This window comes from Strongylocentrotus purpuratus, unplaced genomic scaffold (assembly GCF_000002235.5).
Source record: "Strongylocentrotus purpuratus isolate Spur 01 unplaced genomic scaffold, Spur_5.0 spur5_scaffold_8, whole genome shotgun sequence".
Taxonomy (NCBI): Eukaryota; Metazoa; Echinodermata; class Echinoidea; order Camarodonta; family Strongylocentrotidae; genus Strongylocentrotus; species Strongylocentrotus purpuratus.
In genome coordinates this window covers 33,499,426-33,524,923 of record NW_022145614.1, presented here as the reverse complement: position 1 = coordinate 33,524,923, position 25,498 = coordinate 33,499,426, and the positions used below count along the sequence as shown (strand labels likewise).

The window sequence follows — 25,498 nt, the reverse complement described above, 5'->3', positions numbered from 1 at the left end:
TAGCCCCCCTCCCCCCCCCCAAAAAAAAGCACAAGAACAACAACAAATAAGGAGATGGAAAATGGCAATTTTTTTTCTCCCTACAGACTGTGACTTTTTATCGGACAAAAGAAACTTTTAAAAATTAAGCGATGATTAAGAGTCGGTACAACGAATCGTCTGAATTTCTTTCTCTAATAATTTAATGAAACATCAAAGCTTTCGCGCTACTCGCAGGAATTATAAGGGAAAACTGAATTCAGACAAGAAAGAGTCGAGAACGGTACAACGAATCGTCTATTTTCTCTAATAATTTAATGAAGTGTCAAAGCGTTCCGCGCTTCACATGGGAGGGGGGAACTGAAAAATAACTTAGTTCCTGGCCCCAGGTTTATAGGGGAATTTGTAGACATTGGGACATTGGCATTAATGTATTTGCATGTCGGTAAATGGTGGCTAGTTTTGTCGGTCATTAGTGCCTCTACACCCCCCCCCCCCCCCCCCCCCACCCACTGAAAAAGGTCTAGCGACGCCCCTGATAACAACACAGTTTATACACTCGAGATCATCATTTTTAGCAAGTACTACAGGGTTAAGTACCAGCTAGACCACCCTCTTTGTGCATTGCGCAGCAACGGAGCATATACAACGTCTCTCGACGTGACAGCCACTTTTCTCTAACTTCTAACCAATCAGAAGGCCTCATTTTTTCCCCCAGGAAGTGCCGGTGGACATTTATCGGACATTAATGCGCCAAATGTGGCTCTCAAATTGCAATAGATCCCTACTCTCGGAGGGGGTAGGAGAACTTAGCAATTTAACTCCAGAAAGTGCCTGAAAAAGCACTTGAATGTGCAGGATCTAAAGTTGCAAATGCTTTCTACTTAGGGAGGGGGTCAGAACCCCCTCCCTATAAGTATAGAAGCTCCCCTCCCCCACACCTTTGGTAGCTAGCCAACAAATAAAACAGGAAACTAGGGGAAATGAGAGCGCAACAGAAGAAAAAGGAGAAATGAAAAAGAAAAGAAGGTAAAAAAGAAGAAGAGAGAGAGAGGGACAGAGGAAAATGAGAGAGAGAGAGAGAGTGAGAGAGAGAGAGAAAGAGAGAAGTAAAGAGAAAGAAGAAGAATTTGATAGAGAATTACTTCAAATCCCAGCTCCTTATATTAATATTTCTCTTAACTATCTTTTCATGAAAGTTTAAATTATGGATTTTTATCTGATGATTGGAAACTGGCTAGAACTACGCCTGTTTATAAAGGTAAAGGTGATAAGAATGATATTTCACATTATAGACCCATCTCAGTCGTATGCCATATTGCTAAACTTCTTGAAAAGGATGTTCAGTACGTTTCCTTGCAGACCAATCATTTTATTAGTGTATAGTGTTGACCAATATTTTTTTGCCAAATCATTCAACTTATAAAATCATGTCTACACAGAGTCATTGGTATGAATCTTTATATGAAAAGGAAAAAGTTTGTGCATGTTTTCTTGATACTTAAAAACGTTTTAATTGTATTGACCAAAAACTTTCGTTGCACAAATTGAATAAATATGGTGTTTTGAATACTGAACTTAAATGGTTTTCTAGTTTGTTTTTGTTTTTATCTACTAGGAATCAAGCAACTTATTGTCATGGTAAACTATCTGAAACAAAAGACATTACTATATGAATTCCTCAGGGGAGTATTTTAGGCCCCTCCCTCTTTCTTGTTTTTATAAATTAAATATAACTGATTGTTTACTACATGTATAATATATACGCTGATGGTTTTGTCTTATGTTTCTGATGTGGATATTGATATCATTACTACTCAGCTCCAACCAGATTTATATGCCATAAATGAACTGTATTGTAAAAATAGATTACGTATAACACCAATAAGAGTAATGTTATGCTGTTGAGTAGTAACACACGAGGTAACAATAGTCTGAAGGTGCATATCAATAATGAAATAATAGAACAAGTAAGAAGTATCAGATATTTAGGGATTGAAATTGATTATAGATGATTTCGGGATATACCCACATTAAATCTCTTAGCAAATCGTTAAGTTATGAGATTTTTTACTTTAAGAAAGCTCAGTAAGTTTCTATAAGCTCTTCCATTTCGAATAAAATATACAAATTAATGTACCATACAGCCAATCTTTGATTATTCTTGTTCCGTATGGGGGAACTGTTCTTTACAAAACAGAAATATTCTTTTAAGACTACAGAAAAGAGCTGCACGTATTGTTGTAGGGAATTTTGATTATGATGTTAACAGCTTGAATATAATGAATTCATTGAAATGCCAATCCGTTGACACTAGACGTGGCTATTTTAGCATGCATTATGTACAACTGTATTCATGGAAAAGCCCCGGTACGATTGTGCAATGAAGTGGAAATGGTGTTTGACAGACATGTTTTAACACTAGACTTGCCAATACATTGAAAGTTGTTTTACCCGAGCCTACTCTTGAATTGTTTTTGATACAATCATGATGGTGGTAAAATCTGGAAAAGCTTACCTTTTGCTCTTCGAAATTCCAAATCTGTCGATGTCTTTAGTTGGTTTTTAAAATCAATGAATATCTACTTTAAACGTTTATACAAGGACAATTGTTTGTAAACCTGTGTGATACAGTGCCTATTCATATACAGCTCTCGACATGGCGTATTTCTCCCCTCTCTCTCTCTCTCTATTTTCTACCAATTTCTTAATTTAAATTGTTACATTGTCGTTCTTGTTGTTGCTTTTTACTATTTCCAATGCGTATTATTCTTATATTATTAGTTTTATACTGTTTGTATCTTTGCTTGTGAGCTTTGGTGATTTTCATTATTTAAATTTCTGTGTATTACATTTTTATTCTGTTCACGACCAGGATGTAAAACAGATTTTGTATCTACAATGTATATCTGATTCTTGTTATCCTGATTTAATATACTTCAATACAAAATAAATTGATAAAACATCCTCTCACAAAGATCTTTACAACATTCTCTCACAAAGATCTTTACAACATTCTCTCACAAAGATCTTTACAACATCCTCTTACAAAGATTTTACAACATCCTCTCACAAAGATCTTTTCAACATTAACTCACAAAGATCTTTACAGCATCCACTCACAAAGATCTTTACAACATCCTCTCACAAACATCTTTACATCATCCTCTCACAAAAATCTTTACAACATCTTTACAGCATTCCCTCATAAACATCTTCACAACATCCTCTGAAAAAGATCTTTACAACATTCTCTCACAAACATCTTCACAACATCCTGTCTCACAAAGATTTTTACATCATCCTCTCACAAAAATCTTTACAACATCCTGTTACAAAGATCTTTACAACATCCTCTCACAAAGATCTTTACAACATTCCCTTACAAGCATCTTCACAGCATCCTCTCACAAACATTTTCACAACATCCTCTCACAAACATCTTTACATCATCCTCTCACAAAAATCTTTACATCTTTACAGCATTCCCTCATAAACATCTTCACAACATCCTCTCACAAAGATCTTTACAACATTCTCTCACCAACATCTTCACAACATACTCTCACAAAGATCTTTACAACATTCCCTCACAAACATCTTCACAACATCCTCTAACAAACATCTTCACAACATCCTCTCACAAACATCTTTACATCATCCTCTCACAAAAATCTTTACAACATCTTTACAGCATTCCCTCATAAACATCTTCACAACATCCTCTCACAAAGATCTTTACAACATTCTCTCACCAACATCTTCACAACATACTCTCACAAAGATCTTTACAACATTCCCTCACAAACATCTTCACAACATCCTCTAACAAACATCTTCACAACATCCTCTCACAAACATCTTTACATCATCCTCTCACAAAAATCTTTACATCTTTACAGCATTCCCTCATAAACATCTTCATAACATCCTCTCACAAAGATCTTTACAACATTCTCTCACCAACATCTTCACAACATACTCTCACAAAGATCTTCACAACATCCTCTCACAAAGATCTTTACAACATTCCCTCACAAACATCTTCACAACATCCTCTCACAAACATCTTTACAACATTCCCTCACAAACATCTTCACAACATCCTCTCACAAACATCTTTACAACATCCTGTTACAAAGATCTTTACATCATCCTCTCACAAAGATCTTTACAACATCCTCTCACAAAGATCTTTACAACATCTACTCAAATATATCAATCAACATCTACTCAAATATATCAATTAACATCTACTCAAATATATCAATTAACATCCACTCAAATATATCAATCAACATCCACATAGAAATCATTAACATCCACTCAAATATATCAATCAACATCCACATACAAATCATTTTGGGATGTCATTGCTTCCTTTTCAAATTGATCATAAATGAGGAGAAAACAATAACAATTTTTTTTTCTATTTGATATCCATTCTGTATACAAAATATAGTGTTTCTCCTTTTCATAATTTACATGTTCATGCATAAAGTGTATATATATATATATATGCAAATAAATAATTGTTAGAAGCATGATATCCCTTAAAGCAAACTGCAAACAATTATCTTTACTCTCCGCCTCACTGAAGATTATGCGATACATTATCTGTATCAATTTGCACACTAAAAATTTATTCCTCCAAAAAGAAAACGATCTCCATAATGTAAGCAAAGTACATGACATGTACATTCCATATAACATGCCTTATCCTATATTCATTGACAAATGGAAATGAAATATTTTAACTGGTCTAAATCCTGTTGAAGGTACTATGTCCCATTTGCAGGCCAAAAGAATGAAAAGGTTAAATTCCAACGGCATTTGAAAGATAATACTAATTTAGAACTTCCTTAAAAAAAAAAGGATTGAAAATGTGTTTGAGTTGGAAAGTAACGACTTTTAGTTGTCGAATCGACTTGAGAGCTATAGAGCCAGTAAGTAATAGTCTGATTTTTAGACCATTGTACCCAATGGTTGTACGTTTTATGCTGTGCAAAGATTCAATCAGCTTAATTTTGGTCATTACAAGAAGTGGGTTATTGATTTAGACAAATGCTCACTACCCTCTACAGTTCATTTTATGTATGTTATTACCAAAGAAGAAAAAAGCCAGTCAGTAACTCAATAGTGCCTGACAGTGAAGTCTAGCAAGTAAACTGGTTTCCTTGCATAATTTGAATATAAGGACACTGCTAATGTTTAACTTTCACAGATAGGACATACATGACATATTCATAATTCCTGCAAAGTTCTACAGATTTTGATTTAGGCTGCAACAGGGACATTGTACCTGTAAAGGGAAAGCAGGACAAATAAACAGATGAACCACCTTATAAACCATCACAGATAATGCAATGGCTGTACTGTAATCCTAGAAACTTGTGTAAAATGAAACAGCAATTCATGATAACAAGAGTTCATGAATTGCTAAAACTCATTGTTGGTTAATTGTGATCCACATATTAATTGCACTGCATGAAACCATTGCCAATCAGAACCACATGTGTGAAAATTTCATGCTGGGGAAAGTATCTGGTATTTCAGAATATTCCAAGCAAGAAAATCACAAAGTAAGCTTTTAAAAATTACCCCATCACTTAGCAAAAAGCATGAAAGATAGTCTAACAAATAGAACCACATACATTACGTGTACGTACGTGTAAAGGACGGATAGAGGGGAGTAAAGACAAGGAAATAGCTAGTGTTCTGTAACACACTTTGTGTTTAATTAGGCTTGAACAGTTTTCACAATCTTTAACCAGAAGTTGATTTAAAAGAATTGAACCAATGTTACTTTCATGTCTTCAAGATTGTATGTAATAATTCATTCATGAATTAGGGCCTTACAGTACAATAGGTGCTTTAAACTACCACATCTTATTATTGTATCTATTCTTTTTTGACAAGGCAAGTCTATTTATTCTTCTATAAATTCTAAATGGGTTAATGAACGGTAGTGAGCATTGCAAAAGATTATAAAACAGGTTCTAGAATGTAGGTTAAATGGCACATGACCATGCATCATTCTTTCCAACCATGCCTACCATGCAGACAAGTTCCCATCAAAAAGTGATAATGCATGACTGAAATGCACATATGTGTTTCTCTGACATGTACTAAATTAAGACGCAATGAAATGCACAAGTAGTTGCAACTGGCGAGGACAATGATGGGCACACTGCACAAGGCCACGCTTAAACTGTTACGTCATTCAAAAAAATATTGGCCTCTATGACTGTGCGACTCTTGGCAATTTGATCACATTTGTTGCTCATTTCTCAGCTATTTATTTATATTGTAGACCCATTTTATATAAAAAGTATTCATGTTTTAAAGCTTATGCATTAGTGATACACACTGCACTTGGTTAATTAAGTCACATGAGCAACATAATGAACCAAACAGTTCTCATTTATAACCTGCATGCAGTTCATATTCACTCATGCACTTGCAAACATGATTATATGTATGGTACACTCATTTTGTAACAAGATTATCAATCAATATTGGAACATAGAATTCTAATACTCACAAAATTATATACTAGGTTGTAATACATGCTTTAAAAGGTATAATAGGTCAACAGTCTTTTCACAGAAATGACTTAATTCTCATTAATAATGAGAATTAAGTCATTTATGTAAAATGTAAATGTAAAATGGTTCAAATATTTTCTGTTGCAAATAATGACATTATTTGCTCAGAAAATATTTGAACCGCTAAAGTAACATAAAGATATACAAAGTTCTAAGAAATATAAGTGATGGAAATGTTCAAAAATACACCGAATCAGTGACAACTACATTGAAAGTGAAAGGTATTTGGTCCCATAGTTACTGACTACATCTATGATCCTACTATTTGTGAAAATGACGGTATATCAAGATGATAGCCTTTTGAGATCTGGGATCAGACCAATATGAACGAAAAGGGCAATTTTTAGTTCCGTTTCCATTTTTCTTGGTAAGATATGGAAAGCAAATGACAAAATACCTTAGACTTGGACATTTCCCATTACCACAGACTGAGCCAATTACACACACAAACATGTATATTAGCCAACTCACTTTCAGTTTAATAATAATAATAATAATAATAATCTTTTAAAGTCCACTCCAAATTTTATTATTAAACTTAAACCGAAAATGGAAATTCTTTTTGCCCAATTGATCGTGAGCCTGGCAGCCACTGAGCAGCGCCAGATCGACGTTGCTCTATCCCTTATTGTTGAACGCCAAACAAGGTAGCAGCAACTCTCGTCTTTTAACGTATTTTGGTATGACGCGGCCGGAGTTCGAACCCATGACCTCCTGGTTGTGAGGCGGACGCTCTACTGACTGAGCCAACACACCCTCATGCACATTCTTTCTGTATGGGCTTGCCCAGCAAAGCAAAAATGTGTCCAGTTTGAATTGAAGTGGCTAAACTAAGTATACATATCAAAGAATCTGATCAACTGCTTACAAGAACAGAAAAAGAAGTAGAAAGTATATATGTGTGTGTGTGAGAGATAGAAGGGGATTAGTTTATATATAGAATACATCAGTTTCTAATACCATGCTTTTTGGTTTTCGGTTCTCTTTGAAGAGTAAAGGATATACCGGTAATCAATCTCTTATGTACTAAATATGCATGACCTGTTCGTATCTTCAATCTATTATGTACTACCTATGCATGACCTGTTTGTATCTTCAATCTCTTATGTACTACCTATGCATGACCTGTTTGTATCTTCAATCTCTTATGTATTACCTATGCATGACTCGTTTGTATCTTCAATCTCTTATGTACTTCCTATGCATGACCTGTTTGTGTCTTCAATCTCTTATGTACTACATATGCATGACCTGTTCGTATCTTCAATCTATTATGTACTACCTATGCATGACCTGTTTGTATCTTCAATCTCTTATGTACTACCTATGCATGACCTGTTTGTATCTTCAATCTCTTATGTACTTCCTATGCATGACCTGTTTGTATCTTCAATCTCTTATGTACTTCCTATGCATGACCTGTTTGTGTCTTCAACCTTTTATGTACTTCCTATGCATGACCTGTTTGTATTTTCAATCTCCGATGTACTTCCTACGCATGACCTGTTTGTATCTTCAATCTCTTATGTACTACCTATGCATGACCTGTTTGTATCTTCAATCTCTTATGTACTTCCTATGCATGACCTATGTGTATCTTCAATCTTTTATGTACTACCTACGCATGGCTTTCTTCACAGCTATCCTTGCCTCATCCATCTCTTCAAATGTGACGGGCTTCCCAATAATCTGCTGATGAATCTTCTGGAAGAAGGGAATGAAGGTAAGAAATTCCACAAAATCAATGCTTCCATTCCCATCTTTGTCTATGGTGTTGTGGATAGAACGTACAGCTTCCTTGTCAATGCCAATGTCGATACCCGTTGAAACAGTGATGATAAACATGATTTCATCCATTGATAGACGTCCATCTCCATTCTGATCAACTACATCAAACATTTCCTAAAAATCAAACAAAAGGAAGACCAGTTGCTTTGTTTATACTCTTGGAGTTTTTCATCTTAATTTCCAATTCAATTTTCAAAATTAATCGTAAAAAGGGCTTGTTGTCTCTCAGCTGTGAACATTTCGCCCCCCCCCCCCCCCAAAAAAAAAATGTAATAAAAGAGCCTATGAAGTATGAGCATCTCTTTCCGTAGGATAAAGAAAACTATCCAGAATAACAATAATATCTAAGATTTGTAAGGCACTAAATCCACCTAAAATCAAAAGATTCAAGGTGCACTAGTGAAAAATAAGAATCCTATAAAAGCATCTGTATGATACACAAACGAAACAACAGGAGTAGGACAAAACATATATTATCAAGTCATAATACATCTCATATTGACAAAGTTTGGTATATGAGGTAGATTTGCAATCGGGCAACTTTGGGGTCTGTTTCGGGAGCACTAGCTAGCAGGGGGTTTAACCAAACAAGGTCAGGCTAACAAATATTTTGTTATTGATTTTAATAAGTGGTTTTAGTTAATCCAGGGGTGAAATTTTTTGGGTAAATTAGAGTGATTATTTTGGGATAGGATCCCCTACTATGAACACTCTGTGAAACTCTTCACAAGGTAATGGGAGTTGTAAAATAGAAGTCAAACAGATTAATATGGAGAGTGAAGATGATATTAGATACTCACCTTGTATGCTGTGATGTGTAGAGAAAGTCGATTCAAGTTTAGTTCTAATGGAGCTGCTTCTGAAGTTACCTCCTGACCAATCAGTTTATCATTGAGAGCAGCAACCGTCACAAACTCACGATGGTCAATCGTTTTATCTTTGTTCAAATCAAATACCTGTCATAAAGATGAATGTCAGAGGATTCAAAATTATATGTGGCTTGCGATAAAACTAGTTAACTCATTCATCCAGCTTCTACATGTATGACTAAGAGAAATTCAGGATCACAGGCAGATGAACATTAACAAATTGAGTTATTATCATTGTTATATTATTAACAAAGACCTATCTATATGTCTTAGTCAATATAAGAAACATGTACAATGTACTCTACTGCAGTGCACTTTGATATTCCTTTAACAACGTACCAGTACCCAAATGTAAAGTATCAATGTAGCCTAATTTGGATTAAAGATGCAAATTAGCTAAAAATAGCTAGATTATAAAACTCATATTTTCACTATGAAGCTGCATGTCAGTACTAAAAGTAACCCACTTGTAACTGAAATTTTGAGAACTCATTTTATCGGGGGAGGGGTTTTGACACTTTGACTGAACTCTAAGATGTAAGTCGGCCATGGAAAGTCTGACCGACACCCACAAAAATTATGGACACGTGTACAGAGGAGTTGAATAATATCTTTTATGACAAAAGTTTATTTATCATCATGATTTATATATATACTACATGCCTGCTTTATATTCAATAATATTCTATCTAAAATGATTGATGAGGGCCATTCATTTTTTTAAAGTATGTGAAGAAGCAAAGTATTCACAGCAAAAGCCAATTTGATGTTACAGGAAATGTACATATCATATAAAATGGTATTTAATGATATTGATGAGTTAAATAAGTGTCATTGTTTCAATCAGAATTTTAGTTTGACAATTAAAGTGAAAATATAAATTCAGATATCTTCTTGATGAATTCTCATTTCCACATTTTCCAAAAATTAACCGTAATCATGATTTAACTAGATGAATCTTCAACTGCTTGCAGTTGTAACTGATGGCTCCACCATAGAGCGATTTTACAAACGAAAATAGCAGCAATTTTTGAAATTCAAGTTTGATTGAAATCCATGAACAAGTACTCAGAATATCATGGTTACAAGCCATTTTTCATATACATGTATTACCCTTTGATCTTTGACCTCATGACCCGAAATGCAAGATACATACATGTCCTGAATTTGATGATAATCCTTCCATTGGTTCTAATGATAATGTGATCACAAGCTATTTTTGTATACATAATAAGCCCTGTGACCTTTGACCTTGTGACCCCCAAATCTGATCTGAGATGCTTCAGATGATCTGTTAACCGTTTACTGCTCAGTCCTTTTTCTTTCACATGATTTCAATAGAACTAGATTACTTTATGCTAATTCTGATTTCTTTCTAATTTGTGCTTCCATATGTTGAAAAAAGCTATATTGCTCGTATTTATGCTGATTTATTTTTCAGATTCAATATATCATGTTATATGTTATGCTAGATATTACATTATGTGTTATTAATTTTGTTTGTAAACTTTTGTAATTCGGCTAAACGCCGCGATGAAAGTTTTATTTGAAATAAACCATTTTGAATTGAATTGAATTGAATTAGAAGTAAACAAAAATGTAACTAAGATCTATGTAGTACCTTGTGTAGAAGGTGAATATCATTCTTAGATACATTGGCGTGCATCTTCTTTGTGAGTTCTTTCAAAGTGATTTGTCCGTTTCCATCTGTGTCTAGCTCTCTAAACTTTTGGCTGAAGATCTCTCTTTGTCTGCTACTGATGAAGTTATACACATCCGTCATCTAGCATGTTAAAGTAGAAATGTTAAATATGCAACATCACCAAGCTTTTATCTTTTATCCTTTTATCACTTTTTTTATGCTACATATTGATAGTTTACCGGTACTAAAAATATTTAAATTAGAGTTAATAAAATAAAATAAATCCTGGGAAGCAAAATTAAAAACAGTGCACAGAAAACTTGCTACTGGTAATATGATTATTTTTTTTTCCTCATTTTTTTTCAATCGTTTCAGAAGTGTATCTCTTTCAGTTTTAAGATATGCAAATTAAAAAAAGAGACAAATTTAGGAAAAAGTAGTATTTTGCACACATACATATGAAAATGTAGATTTTCATTCAACACTTGAAAGAAAAAAATGTCATCAAAACATGTGTCTCATTTGGCATTAATATTCAATGGAATACAATTACATTTAAAAAGAAACTTGACCTAAATCAATTCTGAATTGTCTATCATTAGTTTACCCCAAACAAGACAAAATCATGCTCTGTTTAATATGCACATGAGTCAGGACCACTAGCTTGATCTTACTTTGCTAGAATACATTTCCTGTTAAAATTGTTTGGCAGGTATCATGAATCTGTAGACATTCAGTGCAAGATCCATTTGATTCTGTGCTAATTCATTCTCTATTACATGTAACCTTTAAATAGCAAACATGTTACCTTGAACTTGATTTTGTTTGTCTGTTTGAGAGCTCTTTGTTTGTCTGCTTCCTTTCTCACTCTTTGAGCTTCATTCTGTTCAATCTTGACACTATTCTTTGCTTCCTTTCTCTCTTCTCTGAGTTGTATTGCTTTCCTTCTCTCCTCCTCACTCCTAGCTCTCCCAAATACTCCACTATCGTAACCCTCCTCACAGAGCTCCTTTTCATCAGTCTTCACTTCTGAGAGATCATAGTCCAACCTTGTGACATGACCTATGTCATCTACTCCCTGGGTCAAGGTATCAACCTTGTCCAGTTTCCTTTCCAGCAAAGTAATCTGACCGTCATAGTTGTCCAGTTGTTTCCCATCTATTCTCATAGCATTCAATGGTGATGCTGCCTCATCATACAGGTCCTTATGCTTAGGATCAACAAACTCCGTCAGGTATACACTGTCATAAACAAAATTGAAACAAAAATTTGTCAGTGTACCAGTCACCCATAAAGTCATTTATGTTGGCTAGAACATACGAAGAAGAAAAGAAGACTTTACCCTGCATTCTCATGCCGGACCTGCAGATAACAAGTATGAAGAAAATAAAGAATAACATAAAACAAAGAACCAAAATAGGACTTGATTCTGTGCAGGCACGTACAGTTGCATGTGGTAGTCTACTCACAAGTCGCTATTATATTAATTGAGACTGTATTTAAACAAGCAGTATCTCTTTTTAGATGTAATATTTCAAGCTCATATTTTCAATATAGTTTAGCCACATAAAACTCCTAACATACAAAACAAAATCTATTGGGGTGATTGGTACGCTTTAAGGTGGAGAACTTTCGATGGGGACCCATTTTCATATGGAGGCGCGATAGCTCAATCGGTAGAGCAGTGGTCTCATAATCCAGTGACCCGGGTTCGAAACCAGGTTGATTGTGTTAGTGCCCTTTGGTAAGGCATAAATACTCATTACCAGGTCCCTCGGAGAGGACCTAAAGGCGTCGGTCTTCTGGTTGCTTACTAACAAGCATTTATTGCTTTCTTAGCTGTCACATAAAATAATAACCACTACCACTATATGGTTCTAGCCAACTCCAACCAACATTCCAACATGGGGAACACCTACTATATGTCTGATAAAGCATAACTTACCAAAGAATAATAAACAAAGAGACCACAAACAAACATTTGTCTACATAACCAATATGAGAGAGAAATAAGAATTAAAGATGGAGCAAACTGTGAAAGAATGAAAGGAGCAGGAGACAAACAGGTAAAAGAATAGCATCCATAGACACAACATGGGGAAAATAGAAATAGAGATATAAAGCAACATATAGATTAAAGAAATGGGGGAAATAGAAAAGAAAGAGAGAGAGAGAGAGAGAGAGAGGCAGGCCGGGAACAAAGGAAAATGGGGAAGACATGTAAATGATGTGATTAAACAAAGAGATAATATATAACTCACTCTGATTTCTTCATGCTAAATGGTGTCTTATCAAGTTTCAATCCTGGAGCAATGCTGAAAAACAAAGCACAAAAAACATATACATGTATGTAGATCTTAATACACACTATTATTCATTATAATGTAACACTCAATAGATGAAAATTAATTGGATGTCAGGATTATTGAGGTGCCAAAATATACATTAAAAAAACTTATCTCATACAGTAGGCTTGGGGTGCACCGTGTGAGAGAGAGGGAGGATTGAGGAGTCCTTGAAAGGACTCTCGGTAATCTTTCTTGAGGGTTTGTAGTCCTGAAAAGGACTGTTTGGTATATAGTCTTGAAAAAGACTGTTGCTTATCTTTCTTAGCTTATAGTTCTAAGGAGAACTATAGCGCTTGGAGAGGATAATGGCGGGAGTGGCTCGACGTCTTGAACAGGTTGGCTATCCATCATTAGGAGTGTCAACCTGAGCAAACTGAGTAAAATTCTCAAAATTCTGAGAAAAGTAATGAATTGAATGCCGGCCCAGGATGGTGCACATTCGGGCAAGAGACTTAACCCCCCCCCCCCCCCCTAAAGATAAAGTGTCAGTATAACTAAGTGTTTATTAACTAGACAATGCAAGAGTGGTGAAAAAACAAATCTTGTGGCTGAATTGGGAATTGAGAGATCACCAAACATGACTACTTCTAAAATGGGTGCCGTGACTAAAAAAAAGTTGGAAAACGCTGGTAAATATTATTGTAAATGATATCTAAATCAATTTGCTTGATAAAAGCTACACAAATGTATCTCCCAAAAGATTATACTTTTTTCACTTTCCCCCAAACTCCTTAACACAAGGGGTTACAGAGTAGAATTGTATCAATGAAAAACTTAACAGTCCTCTCAAATATAGCCTGTAGAACACAGCATTGAGTGTGTTAGCTTAACATTGGAGATCCCATGTATCCCCTACACACCGTCCATGGGATACAATAAGTTATAGCATAGAAAATCTTCTTTGAAAAGCCACAAACTATTTTGAAATTAATCTTATGTCATAGATGACACATGCATGCAGACAGGTCACAGAGCAATGAAATATTTGGATCCAACCCAAATTATGATGCAATAAAACGGTGACTTACCTCTCTACAAGTCTGCCTCCAAGAGATTGATCCTATTGAGAGGTCAAAGGTCACAATATTGGGAAGAAGCAGAAGGCAGGGTGGGCAGGAACAACAAATAAAATAACAAAGAATAGATGCAAACAGAAAATAAAAGAAGTGAAGATTAAGTAGCGAGGGGAGGGAGAATAAAGAGGACAGACAAACTGTAGATGACAAATTAGTAGAAGCTGACTGGCATAAGAGAAATAGAATTGCATTAAAATAATAGCAAACAAGATTTTTTAAATAAAGCTAAAAGGAGAATGCACAAGATCACACAATATCTACAGGGTTGCTGCAAAAGGGTATTTTTAAAGTTAGTAATATTTCTAAAATTGCACACAGATAAGAACACGTGGAGGTTTTTTCTATTCCTAAGTGTAGGGAAATAAGCATGGTGGTGAAAAAGAGATGAGAGAAAATAAAATAAAAATATGAGCATCAAGTTTGAAAAGAAACACATGTCATATAGTAAAGTGTTTCGGGCACATGTATATCAGGACAGCACCTCCAAGATCAAAACCCAAGGACGTTTGTTAATAAACAGATCATAAATAAACTCATCCCATTTTTGCAGGGGTTACTGCACTGAACAACATTTGTAATTTTAATACTTCTTTCCAGATAGGGTTGAACATGTAGTAAGACAAGAAATAGTTTAGAAACACTGTCTTACATGAATTCATCTCATTTTTATGTCTAAGTCAATATTCAATAAAAACTTGTCAATACTCTTGACATTTCTATCAAAGTCATAGCTTAACAATGGGCAATTCCACGGTAACGGAAGGACACTCAGACAAGATTTTTGAACTTCAGGTTCATACTAAAAGAACTGTTTTATTAGTATAAGATGTGAAACAGTACAGATATAATACCTATATAAGTGCCTTTAATTCTCCCCAAAAAATTGTCATTATAGTTAAGTAGTTTAAGAATGTGCATATTAATTATCTCGGTAACGGAAGGACATAAAAATGGACATGGTTTTTCCAGTTAATTAGTGTTTATCCAAACTTTGTGAAGTTGATGAAGCTTTCCACTTGACTGAAACACATTTTGTTCCCCATAGTTTAATACATACTAATAAAACATTTCTTTTAGTATGAACCTGAAGTTCAAAAATCTTGTCTGAGTGTCCTTCCGTTACCGTGGAATTGCCCCAATGTTCATTGTTCTATATGTACATATTTACAGTACATTTGTTTGAAAACAACAACAGCAATATTCCTCAGAGTAGTGAAACAAGTAACAATTTAATGTACTGGTACTCAAAGGGGTGATAAATCACAGTTCTGTGGGGTTCTTCTCTCATTCACTCATATAATGACAAGGGGAGGACTGCATACTTTTGTGATTGCATAAAACATACTTAAAATCAGCGGGTTCTTGGCATGAAAATAAACCAATAAGTATACCATATGGGCTAACTTCTATCTATGGAGGAGAGCTATTGAGACAATATTTGAAACAAAAATTATTTTGGTTAGCTGAGGCTTCCTATCAACAGCAAACTGTAACAATAACAATAACAATAGTGGGTTCTTGTATAGCGCTCATGTCAGTCAGATTCGACCCTCCTAGCGCTCCCGATTATTACCCTGGCTTTAGCACGGCTGCCATTATTGGCACAAATATGGATGATAGAGAGACAGGTTGTTAAGAATCCCAAATTACCTTTGATGTAACACTTTCTTCACCATCCTGGGTGATTCTTAAGCCTCCTTCATCTTTATGACCATCACCATGACAACCATCTGAATGCTGTATGGAATCACCTGATGATATTCTTGTGAAGACATCATCAACACCACCACCTTCTCCTCCTGCCAGTCTAACATCTTCTCTTCCATCTCTAGAACCTTCTTTATCCTCATCAACATCTCTCTGACAACCATCTGAATCCTGTATAGTATGAGCTGATGACAGTTCTGTGACAGCATCACCACCACCGCCTTCTCCACCTACCACTCTACCACTAACATCTTCTCTGCATCTCATATCTATGTTATGACCATCAGTTGGACAATGCTCAGGTGCTACTGTCTGTCTGTCTTCTTCAGTTTGTCCTCCTTCAATATAGCTCCTTTCTGAATGTCCATTCTGCTTATCATCATGTTCACTATCATTCTCATGTTCATTCCTATCTTTCTCATCCCTTTCCTCCTCTCCTGTCCCATGGGGGCTCATGTTTTGTTTCTCTGATGAGTCTTCTGTCTTCCTGTCACGTTGTCCCTCTTTCTCACCTCCATTTATTACATTTGCATCTGGAAGACAAGAACAAAAACAAGAGATATTATTACAGAGAGGAAGTAACATTCAATAGTACATTTTTGTGTTTTAATAGCCAAAGTGTAATAAACAGAGTTAAATCGCAACACTTGAACATCTCTTAGCCCACTTAGCCTAACAAGCTCCATATAAACATGTAAAGTGCATTAAGTATATTCCATAATACAAGTACATAGTTGAAAAAGGATACTTTTTATGAATATATCAGAGAGCATCCTATTGGTTGAAAAGCTTTCATGTGACACTCAATAATTTGTTAAATAGTATCCAACAAAATTGAGTACACCCATAAAAATTGCCAATAGCCTTAACGTTGACATTCACTGAATATAATTAGATTTAAATATCACCAGGGAGTTTAAACCCCCCAAGAATAAAATGTCTCTTTTCTTTAGCATTGGCACAATGTTGGCAAGAAGGTGTAAAAGAGATATGAGCAAGGTATAAGATGGCATTTCTTGTAAGGCTGTGCACAACCGTGTAATGAGGTACCCGAGTACACTCCCAGGCTTACAAGCGAATACTTGAATATTCGGACGACATGGTTTTTTAATTATTTTTTTAAATTCTAATTTGTTTTTGTTTTTTTTTTTTTGCCACCACCACACCACGGGAGCAGTATCCCAGGCCGTCTCCGAAAACTCACGCAATTTTACTTCGAGTTGCAGTTGAATATTCGAGTTCAAGAAATCGTACTTGAATAGTAGTCAACAGTGCGAGTACTCAAGTATTCGACTACTCGTCACAGCCCTAATTTCTTCAGAGATGCAACATAGAAATGCCTCCAATAGAATTTGTCACTCTCCAGTGACGTCAGGTTATGGGCACTTTACAACACATTAGTAATGAACAAATAGCAAATGAAAATCGTCTATATATGTCAAAAGAAATCTATTTCATATCATCAATTTGAATCTTGTAAAAAAAGATGAGTATCGATGGTAAATGTAAATTCATTTATATAGATATTTTTTCTATTTTTAGCTAAACTAGCACATTTGGCCCCTTTTACCACCTGACATTTGCTCTTGATGAACATGTAAATACCATTGTATGAAATGTTTCCTACTATTTGCTGTTGGTTAATAAATCAAATCAAATCAAATTAAATCCACTAAAAACTGAGCAGCATAACTTGGTTCAGTATGAATTCAGACAAATGAAAAATCCATTACCTTGACTTCCTGAAGACATGTGACCTACTCTAGCATCTTCAATCTGAACTTGGTTTGATGCAGCATGACCTTTGACCTTGTCCCCACTATGACTGACACCACTTCCTGCTACAGTGAGATCAATGTTTGTAGGTACAGGTGTGCAGCGAGGTGATCCCAAAGGTGATCCAAGAGGTGATCTCTTACTCTGTCATCCAAATTATAAAATCAATTCAAGATAATCCCTGTTTCTTCTATCATATTATGTGGGATATATAATAATCAAGTCTGTTTATATGTATATGCATTGTTTTTTATGATGCAGGGCCCTCAGAGGCAACCAAGCTTAAACAAAAAAATAATCAATTTGCATGTCAAGGTTACATCGTACATGGATTGTGGGGAAAATAGATTTTTTTCTTGATTAAATCCTTATACTTCTAAAGTACAATTTGAGACATTCTAAACAATTTTTTTTTATTGGCCAACGATCGAGAAATAAGAGCTTGGAAAATACAGGCATATCATATTATTTTCTTATTTTTACACCTGTGAAAATTTTTTAAATAATGATAACACACTGCATGTATGAATGTTATCACTTTGTGGTATCGTTTATCTTTCAATATCAACTGAGTATGAGACGGAAGGATATGAGATGAGAGTGAATGACTTACTCTGGTTTCTGTCAATATAATAGATTCAGTCAAACTCGGTACACTCCTTCCACTTAGTGAACGTCCACTGAATAATCATAAAGTAATGAGAAATATACAATGTTACATCTATTGCTGATTAATAGAGCAGTCAATCATTATCATGACACTTTATACATGTATCTCAGCAGCTGCCTTTATCAATCTTTATACATGTATCTCTGGAGTTGCCTTTATCAATCTTTTATTAGAAAATCAAAATTCACCATCCAACAGGAAATTATTCAAAATACTGCCTACTTTGCAACCAAATCATGAAAATCAGTCCTTTTAATTCCTTATTCCCTGCTCATCTACAACATATTTGCTAATCCATTTTTTTATTTGTACATAACATGCCCCACATGTAGCATCTGAACACATTCCATCCATTACATGAATATCTCTTTCCACTAGTTGTTCTAAATTAGATAGAAAGAGAGTGAGACAGCGGGATCTAGAATATAATAACATATACCCTGTAGGCTGGAGGAGACATAAAGGTACATCTTACCTGTTAACTCTGCTGTTGTTTCTAACCCTGGAGAATTCTCTGAGTCTTTGTAACTCTGAATCATTCACCTCATACCTTCCCTGCACTGGAGACCCTGATCCACATAAATAGTACATTCTGTCCACTCGATGAGACAGGATCTATTGATTCACAAAAACAAATATACAAACAAACAACAACAATTAGTGAATTATTTCAATCTTTGGTGATAATATAATGTGTTATCTGAGCAGTCTGTCTGCTAGCTCATAAGTGACATATCTCTACCGAACCACTAAAACCTGAATGCTTAAAATTCCAGATCAAGTCAGCACCATATAAAAAACTTGAAGCTGAAAAGAGATGTAGATGTAGAGGGTAACCCAACATTTGTTATAGGTTTACTTTTATGGAAGCATAAAAAGAAGAAAATCAAAGTTATCTAGCGTTATACTTCACTGTGAAATTACTGATTCAGCCACAAAAAAATTCTTCTAGGTATGGATATTACAACTTCAAAAAATTGATAACTTTATAACTTTTAATGTGATTTGTCTACTCCTCTGATTTCTTGGATTCCTTAAAGTCCAGCTGCTATCAAGATAAGTGTTCTCCTACAGTTCACTTTATACACCTCACTCCCAGATCCTAATCAAATGATTGGTCATGCGCGATCATGTGTGATTCATTTACTGAGCCTATTGCGTTGCATGCTTTTTCAGTGCGCAGTAGTACATGTAGAGATTAGAGCGCTTAATACTGCGTGTGCATGGGCCTATTCTTGCGCAGCATTATGCGTACATGGGTATAGAGGTAAGTGCGCTTACTATATCTATGTGTGCGCACTAAATTAAGCCTTATTAAACTTGAGATTTATTTGTCAGCCTAGCCACACTGTCACAAAACAATCTTGAATGAATTCTTTTACATCTAATGACAAGGATCTAAGAGTTTCGTTGTATAAAACAAATGATGCATGTTTTCATTTGTTCATTGTACGATCTATTCACCCTTGTTGATGCTGTATGTATCTATCGCGCTCAGCCTCAACAGCCTCAACTCGAGTGCGGATAGATCATATAATGAACTCATGCGCATGCATCATTTGTATTCTAGTTACCTCAGACTTTCGTTTCATAGTACGTGTGATGTACAGGTTAGTCTGCTCCTCTTCAAACCTATGAACCTGCTCTCTTTTGGGCAATGAGGGTGCATCATACTGTGGATAGGACTTGTGTACAGAGCTGAAAAGTGGATGGTAAAAAACAAAATCATATTTATGATCACTTGTTGTAAAAGAGTAATCACACTTAATACCAGAGTTTTGAGAACTGCCATGATCATTATCACTTACTGATAACTGAAAATATTTAAGCATTTCAAAAATAGTTAAAGATAAACTTTATAGTACATGGTAATGCAATATTGCATTGTGAAAGAAAAGGTGTGGAAAGGATCAGAAACAGTTGATCATGTAGCATGTAAGTATTGGTGTGCACTGCAAGGTTCTGGAGTCATTAAAATCATAATAAATTTGACCGAGTCTTGGTAAAGTAACAAGCACTGTACACAGAAAGCTATATGGGCAACACACATGGTGTCGGGGCTAGTACTACCTTGATTTCCTTGTCTTTCTATGCTCATTACTCAGCCAGTATACATTTTCTTCCAAAATTGTTTGGCACATGTCATTTATTTGTAATCTTGAACATTCAGTGTAAGTTTTGTTTGATTCTATGAGAAGTCATTTTCTTTCTTTACCAGAACTGGAGTTTATCTGTAAGTACTTGCAATGGCGCTTTAGGTGGCAAAGCATATATTTGAAACTGTTCTTTTTTTCAAGTCTCTACATCTGCATCCATCTTTTGGTACAAGATCTTCAAATCTGTCCTTTTTCATCCTTCAATATATACAGGGTGTCTCAAAACCTAATCAAAGAAATTTTGAGTGGCAGCATCTCAAAGAGTATGTGTACTCAACTATACTCCTTGAAATTCTGTATGTAAGTAATTGAAGAGGTATTCCCTAAATTATTTGTAAATTTCACAAGGAAACATGCTAAAACTACAATTTTATGATTGTTTTTGTAAATGTTGCACCATTTTCCAAATGGTACAAAGAGACTGCGTTGAGTTGCATTAGTACACAATATAAACCTGAGGCATTATAATACTGATTTTAGCCATTGTTTTTTTTGTTTTGCTATGACTTAAAAATGAGAGAGATGAAGTGCCCACCTTTGACTGTCTTGCTGTCCAGACTTTGAAGTGCCTAAATAGCGATCACCACTCATGGAGACATTCTTTACACCTCTTGGAGAACTTGAACGCAGAAGTGGATTACTTTTGACTTGTGGAAGGGGTACTTGCTTCAACCTGCTGTTTGAACTGGTTAAATAAACAAAAGAGCTAATTTATTTCTATCCACAATGTGGAAGTTACAATGAACATAACTATGAATCCATTCTGATTCATGCACTTTTTCCTAAATGATTTGGATAAAGTTTGGTTTGCTCATTGAATTTGATGAGATGAATTCGAATTGGCATGGTACCTAATATTTGGTAAAAAGGGAGGCTTAAAATCACACTTAACTTGTTTGCTGGTAATTATGTAGGAAATAGTCACCTCATCAAGACCATACCATTTGATGCCTTAAAGTTACTTAATGCCAATCTAACTGTTTCTGTTGTTCTAGCCCCAGGCCCTTCCCCAAAAGACACATTTAGATTGATTTCAATTTCACCCCATCTACATAAAGTTTGTGCATCATACTTTGCCAAAACACAATATGGCTGCAAATTACAAAAGATAAACACAGAAAATGACAACATTTTACATTGGGATATCAAGAGAATATCATGGAAAGATTTGAAAACTAACAGAGAAATATACAGTGTATTACATATGGCAGGGCTTTAAAAAAATGTCCTTATAGGAATATTTTTTTAAAAGAGCAAAATATATTTTGGTCCTATTTAAAGACATCAGAACCTCTTGAAAGATTTGTTCGAAAAAAAGTAGAAAGTACTAGACCAAAAGGAAAGCCAAGAACCAACTAGGAGGAAAACATTAAGACATGGAGGGGAATGGCACTGCAAGAGTGTGTACATAGGGTGTTGGAGAATGGAGATGTGTGGATGCAATCAACCTCTGAGCAGGGTGAGGAAACCAGGATAGATACCATAGTTACATTTGGAAAGGGTCCTAAAAATCCTCAATATTTCCCCTCCTACCGTACCATGAACCAAACTATGTAAAAAGAATGAAGTATAGCTAAACATTATAAAAATCTTATTGTCTTTTTTATCATAACATTTTCTGTGGCCCCCCCCCCCCCCATGGCAATAATAATGCTATTTTCCTGAAGAACACAATAAAGGGCAAGTCAAACCCATTTGCAAGTTAACTTGAATGAATAGTGAAAGTTAAACCAAACTTGGACGAAAAGGAGAAAGTTTCACATAATTTCACCACTATCACACAGTGATATGTATCACATAGGCTGTTTGCAAATTAGTGAGTTGATGATGTCATCCTAAAATTGTAGCCATCTGTCAAGTTTTGACAAAAATATACTAATTTTTCAGAAAATTGCAGAAACATTCTTAATTTTCCCATTTATATTTCGTACATGCGGCGCTGCTTCCGGCACCACCCCAGGTCTTCCAACTTGAGAATGCTGTAACTCCAATTGTATACAGCCTTTAATTACTAATGAAACTTTGCAGGCATATAGTATTGTAAGCTTCAAAATTATACCAAATTTGTTTAGATATAGTTTTTTTTTTAAATCAGGAATTACTTCAGCATGAAACCATTAAGTGAAACAGCATCAACCATTTTGTACATTGAAGTCAGAAACTAAGACTGGTAGAAACACAATCCCTGTAATAAATGACACATGCTATACCACCATGAACAAAATAAAGACAAAGATTCCAACAGTAGCTGGGCTGGGAGGGGAAGCTCGAGTGAATTCAATCGATCTCGGGGCAAAAGGGACGGAAGGGAAAGAATTTTGACTGAAATCTTGTTAAAACTGTACAAATTTAAACGTTAGCAGTGTCCTCATATTCAAATTATGCAAGGAAACCCGTTTACTTATTAGATTTCACTGTCAGACACTATTGAGTGACTGACTGGCTTTTTTTCTTCTTTGGTAATAACATACATGAAAAGAGTTGTAAAGGGTACATGAGCATTTGTCTACATCAATAACCCACTTCTTGTGATGGCCAAGATTAAACTGAATATTTGCGCAGCATAAAACGTATGACCATTCGGTACAATTGTCTGAAAATCAAGACTATTACTTTTGGGCTCTATAGCCCTAAAGTCGATTTGACAACTAATAGTCGTTATTTTACCACTTAAAGACATTTTCAAGCCCCATTATTTTAAGGGGAGTTCTAAATTAGTATTATCTTTCAAATGCCATTGGAATTTAACTTTTTCATTTTTTTGGCCTGCAAAAGGGACATAGTCCCTTTAATAGTTTGGTAATGCATACTTAATTCACCAACCCAAAATTGTGGCAATGAAGAACCATGCAAATATCAAAGAATGTTTAATTTGTTTATCTTAGCAATTCTTCTCATAAGTGCATGATTGTTATTTCACTTTCAGTCTATATACATGTACATGTAGAAGTATTTTACAAGTAGTTGCGAAGAGGTAATAACAGTATTCACATAAGCTTAAGTTTAACTTATAAAATAGACTATTCAAAATGGTTCAAACTGTATACATGATTAAACAGCAACAATTGTGCAACACAAGGCAACAACAAAATCTGTAACGTGCACACAGAGGCAGTGAAAATAGGATTTACATCAAATGCAAACTGATATCCGACTTACTGAAATGTCCATGGAACACAAAATGAGCAGCTAAAATTTGAGAAATTACAATGTTGAGTGATGTCTATTAATGAAGTTTACAAGTTGATTTATAAATTCACATGATACTTGAACAGTTGTTATGACAAACATACATATATATGAGTAATAATATTATTTTTCAGTATAGCATGCATTAATATCATAATTATGTTTTACCATCTCTATGCATTTCTAAAGAGCATTGTAAATTAATACCCACAGCAACTGTACCAGCACACATGCAGGCTATTTCAATATTTCAGCATATGAGTTTAGATACATGTACTCAATGACTACCTGGATCAAAGGTGAGAAATACAGATTAACCCTATATAGAACCCACTTACTTGAAGGAATTAGGAGTTGCTGATCTTTGAAGGTTTGATACATCCGCTTTGTTTGACTAAAAAGAGAAAAGAAACATACAATATTCTAGGATCATATTTGCAGGTAATTCAATAGAAAGATTAGAATATCACATACTTATTTATAAAACCCCTTTGTATAATATAAAATACTCAGAGAAACAGCTTGATTAGTCATGTATACATTGGCATAACATTGCAAACAGTAAAGTCCTATATTGGAAGACGATGTACTTTGTAAGCTCCCTAACTGAGCAGTAGCATTTATCTAAAATGTTTTCTTGACTTTGTTGAGCACTATATCAACATAACAGTATTGGTAATAATGGGGCGTAACAGTTTCCAAGTCACACTGATTGAAATCGCCTGATATGAAATGGGAGCATCGGCGAACCTTATTCAGAGTTCATTCACTTGTTCCTGTATTATTTGCTTGGCATTTTCTTTAACTGAGCTCGGTGGTATATAAACTAAAAGTACATTGACTTGGGCAAATTCTCTTGGCAGATAAAAGGGGGGAGATGAAACACACATCAGTTTGATATCTTTGGACAAAATATTCTTTCTGCTCTACCAAGATTTATCTTAAAGATAATACAAAGTTTTGGGAAATTTTGAAAATTGGGTGGATAGTCATTCTATACAATTTTGATATATTTGGATGCCCCTTTGGATGCATTATAAGCACTAGAAAATTTAGCCCCTAAAACACTTCTGCTTTCGAGATAACTTGAATATAAAAATTTACTGGTGCTGCCGGAAAATTTTGATGAATTTCAAAAAGCGCCTACAGCCGTACAAATGGTAGCTGTGACCATGAAAATCTCAGAATATGTAGTTGTGATATATAATTTCCAAACGGGAATAGCTAATCGGTCGATTTTAGTCGAGAAACATTGTTTTATGGCTTAATTAATATCTTGACCTTGAGATGGAGCTATACAACATGATGAGTTTATTATGTTATTTTCATAACTTTAGACTCGATCTCAACCGCGACAACGATTGCTGAATATTAGATCGCATATACTTCCAATATGTTCATTTAAACAAATTTGACTTCATACCAAAACTTTGTAATACCGTTAAGCAGTACAATATTAGAAAAACTATTACATGTAGAGTATATCATACAAACGTTACTGTTCAAGTGGAAGTCAACTCTCACAATCATATCAGGTTGGTTTTGATGAGGGAAACACTTCTGTGAAAGTTTAAGCACATTCTCATAAAGACCAAGAGAGTTCCATTAACTATTTAATCAAGGAAACACAAATTGGCAACTCTGTGATGTGTTTTTTAAAATCCTTTCCTGTGTACAAGAAATTTCATAA

At 34.9% G+C, this 25,498-nt stretch overlaps 1 protein-coding gene across 7 annotated transcripts in view; it reads right to left on the bottom strand.

The window, feature by feature from the left end:
• Positions 1–7,894: 7,894 nt before the first annotated feature.
• Positions 7,895–25,498, bottom strand: part of LOC100889312 — a 30,323-nt gene continuing 12,719 nt past the window's right edge. For 4 of the 7 annotated variants that reach the window (XM_030975198.1, XM_030975199.1, XM_030975200.1 and 1 more), the window contains 13 exons: positions 24,147–24,202; positions 21,155–21,304; positions 20,038–20,161; positions 18,939–19,078; positions 18,407–18,473; positions 17,751–17,937; positions 15,961–16,550; positions 14,263–14,294; positions 13,148–13,201; positions 11,695–12,127; positions 10,866–11,027; positions 9,176–9,331; positions 7,895–8,489 (listed from right to left, as the gene is read on the bottom strand). In XM_030975198.1, coding sequence (XP_030831058.1) covers positions 8,202–8,489; positions 9,176–9,331; positions 10,866–11,027; positions 11,695–12,127; positions 13,148–13,201; positions 14,263–14,294; positions 15,961–16,550; positions 17,751–17,937; positions 18,407–18,473; positions 18,939–19,078; positions 20,038–20,161; positions 21,155–21,304; positions 24,147–24,202 — 2,439 coding nt within the window. In that variant the 3' untranslated portion in view covers positions 7,895–8,201. Of the gene's footprint in view, positions 8,490–9,175; positions 9,332–10,865; positions 11,028–11,694; positions 12,128–13,147; positions 13,202–14,262; positions 14,295–15,960; positions 16,551–17,750; positions 17,938–18,406; positions 18,474–18,938; positions 19,079–20,037; positions 20,162–21,154; positions 21,305–23,778; positions 23,809–24,146; positions 24,203–25,498 lie in introns of all 7 variants that reach the window. The other 3 variants (XM_030975197.1, XM_030975195.1, XM_030975201.1) reach the window with 2 other exon arrangements.